We start from the raw sequence: 3,599 nt of genomic DNA, 5'->3' as shown, positions 1-3,599 counted from the left end.
CATCGGCAATGTTTCCAAGAAAAATAACAGAAGAAAATGATACGAGACAAATCATATTCCTCTGCTTGGTCACAAAATCAATCAGATCCCTGAGCTGGTTTTCTATGGAGGGCTTCCTACACTGGCATTCTCACCACACCATCGGCATCCTATGTTGATATGGGTCTCCTCACACTTCTTCTCTGTTATCCTACTTCACCTTCCCCCCCTTCCATCTTGACCCTCCCTTCTTTATCACACCCCATATCAACCCGGCGTTCCAGACTATCCCGTATCACACTCCTGTTGCTAAGTGATTCTGCTGGATTTGAATGGAATGGTTCCCTCATTGGAGGGGTGGGTAGAGCTCTCGGCTAGCAGGCTGTTGGCCCAGCGTTCGACTCTCCGGCTGGCCAATGAAGAATTAGAGGAATTTATTTCTGGTGATAGAAATTCATTTCTCGTCATAATGTGGTTCAGATTCCACAATAAGCTGTAGGTCCTGTTGCTAGGTAACCAGTTGGTTCTTAGCCACGTAAAATAAATCTAATCCTTCGGGTCAGCCCTAGGAGAGCTGTTAATCAGCTCAGTGGTCTGGTTAAACTAAGATATACTTTTTTTTTAATGGAATGGAATACAGAATTTAGGCCAAAGGCCAAGCACTGGGACCTATGAGGTCATTCAGCACTGAAAGGGAAGTTGAAAGTAGAAGGGCTTGAAAGGTGTAACAGGTGGAAAACCTCGCAGATGCACTATGCAGCAACAAAAATGGAAGAGAGACTATGAATGGAGGTACAGTAAAAGGAATGAAAGGGGTTGCTGCTAGGGGCCGAAGGGACGTTGCAAAGAACCTTAAGTAATGCTTACGGGGGTGTTGGATTTGAATACAAAGCAGTTTAGTACCTTGACATAATTTCAACTTAAATTTAATTCCCGATAAGAATGTGGCCCATTTCCCTCAATGGATGAATAAAAAGCACTTCATTTCTTTTTGCTCATAACTCTTTCCCTTCTTTCAGCACGTCCACGGGGAGTGGGTTCCCTACATCATTCTGTTTGCCATTGGAGTCATCGGTTTCATCTGTGGGTCTCTCTTACCCGAGACTCTAAATGCCGACCTGCCACAGTCACTCATGGATGCCAACAATTTCCTGCCATCTGAGAAGTTCTTCTCCTACAAAGGAAAGCGCCTGTGGTCAAAGAAGGTGAAGGTTTCTTCACAAAATGGACAAGAGCTTGGACAAGATAATCCTGTGTCAGTGGACAATGATGTAAACAGCAAAGTTCATTAGACTACATAATGACTCCATTGTATATCACAAGTTGATAAAATATCATTCTCATCTTTTGTACAGTTCAGTTATTGAATATAAAAGCATTATACAGAGCATATCACATCTCCAAAAATAATAAAAGTTATATGCCTCAACACTTCTGACTTTCCAATTATAAGAAAGCATAGTGAGCTGTCCTCATTATCAGTTCATTGACGTTATAAGAACACTGACCTTCAATGGTGGCAAAGAAAGAAGCCACGTGAAATGAAACAAACATCTAATACAGATATGAATGAAATAAATGAATGGAATAAATATATTCACTAATATTAAGCCGCAACTACTGTTTGATGTTAGTTTCACTATAACTTTGGAGTAAGTTACACTCAAGGGTAATTATAATTGATAAATGCTTTTACGCATATATATATATATATATATATATATATATATATATATATATATATATATATATATATATATATATATGTGTGTGTGTGTGTGTGTGTGTGTGTGTGTGTGTGTGTGTGTGTGTGTGTGTGTGTGTGTGTGTGTGTGTGTATCACATGAGAACATATATACAGTGGTGCCTTAGCATTCAGACTTCATCCATTCCAGAAGGCTGTCCGAATGCCGACCAGCCCGATTACTGAGCAAATTTTTCCAATATGGAATAATGTTAACTGGATTATTCCATCCCAGACTCTAAAAAATACTAATACTGAAGTAATTTAATCTTGGAATCAAAATAAAACAAACAAAAAAACATAAAATAAATGTAAATTTATTCTCACTTTGCCTGTGCTTAAAAGAGGTGATGGCATATGTGGGAGGTGATGAAGAAGGTGAAGAGGAGGAAAGATATAACTATCTTGCCTCTTCACAAATGATGGTCTCATAAACACTATCACCGACTAACTGTTTTTGGCTTAGCCAATATTAACAACAATTTCTCAAACTCTTCAATGGTCTGAGACCTTTATTTTGTAACAGTTTTCACTCCCTTCGGAACATCAGCTCAATTGATGGCCTTTTTATATGTAATATTGAAGAATTGCAAATTTTGTCATACAAAGCTCCTTAACCAGATCAATGATGTAGAGACCACTTTCAGCTGTTGCTAAGTTTCTTTTTAAGCTCTATCAGCTGTCATCTATGTACTTTTCTTTCTGGTTTGCTGTCAGCTCTAACTTTCTTAGGCACCAGGAAGACTTATTGATATAAGAATTACCAGAAACGAAACAATACAAAGAAACATGAGAGAGCTTAGCGGAGTTGTGCACTGAGTGACAGCTACTGGTGAACAGTAGTTGCTGACCATTTAACCTTTCCTTTGTTTCAGCTTGAAACCATAAACACTTGGCACACTTAATCCAATACATTTTCTAGCTGGTCATGTTTGTTCATCTGAAAACCAAGCAAATGGATGAAAATAGAGTAATTCTTTACTATGTCATAATGTCAAAATACCGAATTATTCAGTACTGAGGTTCTACCATGTATATATATTAAATATATATATGTATATATATATATATATATATATATATATATATATATATATATATATATATATATATATATATATATATATAATATGCAGTGCTCCCCCTTTTACGTGGGGATAGGCCCAGAACCCACTGCAGAAATGCAAAAAACGAGGAAATGCAAAAATCCCCTCTAAAAATGCTTATAACTGACTTACAACTGCCAAATACCCTGTACCCCTTGAACTAAAATGCTTATAACTGCCTATTTTAACAGTTCACTGTCTAATTTAATAGTTCAAAAAAAAATATATTTAACAACATTTCAAACAAAAATACACCCCAAACCATCATCCCAAAGCACCCAAAGTCATCTTTACATCACCCTCCTACAATTGTTACTCTTAAGTATATACACCCCAAAAATGCTTATGATTGCCTATTTTAACAATTCATCACCCAAGTTAACAGTTCAAACAAAAATACTGTATACCTCAGATTATCATCCTAGAACACCCCAATATCATTTCAAAGTCATCTTACAACATTACATGCCCACCTACAACTGTTACTCTTAAGTATCCCCTATAATTCAGACATGTTTTATTTTGCCTAACGTAACTTTGCGCATCGTCTACTGCACTGCGCACAATGTACGCACATTTCAATGATATTTTGCTGCGCTGTAAGATGATTTTGAAATGATATTTATTGCACAGTAGGCATTTTAGGATAGTACTAATTTACAGGTATAGAGCATATCTAAAATAAGTGGGTAGTTAAGAACGACGGAACACGTCCCTCCAAACAGAACGCGAGGTTTTGTTACGTCACATTAGTATTTTCGTGATTACGT

The 3,599-nt window shown here is 37.0% G+C and overlaps 1 protein-coding gene across 1 annotated transcript in view; it reads left to right on the top strand.

Moving 5' to 3' along the window:
* Positions 1–1,410, top strand: part of LOC136848627 (carcinine transporter-like) — a 55,278-nt gene extending 53,868 nt beyond the window's left edge. Inside the window, exon 10 of the mRNA XM_067121025.1 lies at positions 999–1,410. Coding sequence (XP_066977126.1) covers positions 999–1,271 — 273 coding nt within the window. The 3' untranslated portion in view covers positions 1,272–1,410. The remainder of the gene's footprint in view (positions 1–998) is intronic.
* The last annotated feature ends 2,189 nt before the right edge of the window (positions 1,411–3,599 follow it).

This window comes from Macrobrachium rosenbergii, chromosome 19 (assembly GCF_040412425.1).
Source record: "Macrobrachium rosenbergii isolate ZJJX-2024 chromosome 19, ASM4041242v1, whole genome shotgun sequence".
Taxonomy (NCBI): domain Eukaryota; kingdom Metazoa; phylum Arthropoda; class Malacostraca; order Decapoda; family Palaemonidae; genus Macrobrachium; species Macrobrachium rosenbergii.
Note: the sequence above shows the minus strand (reverse complement) of the source record. Positions and strands in the feature narration are given on the sequence as shown.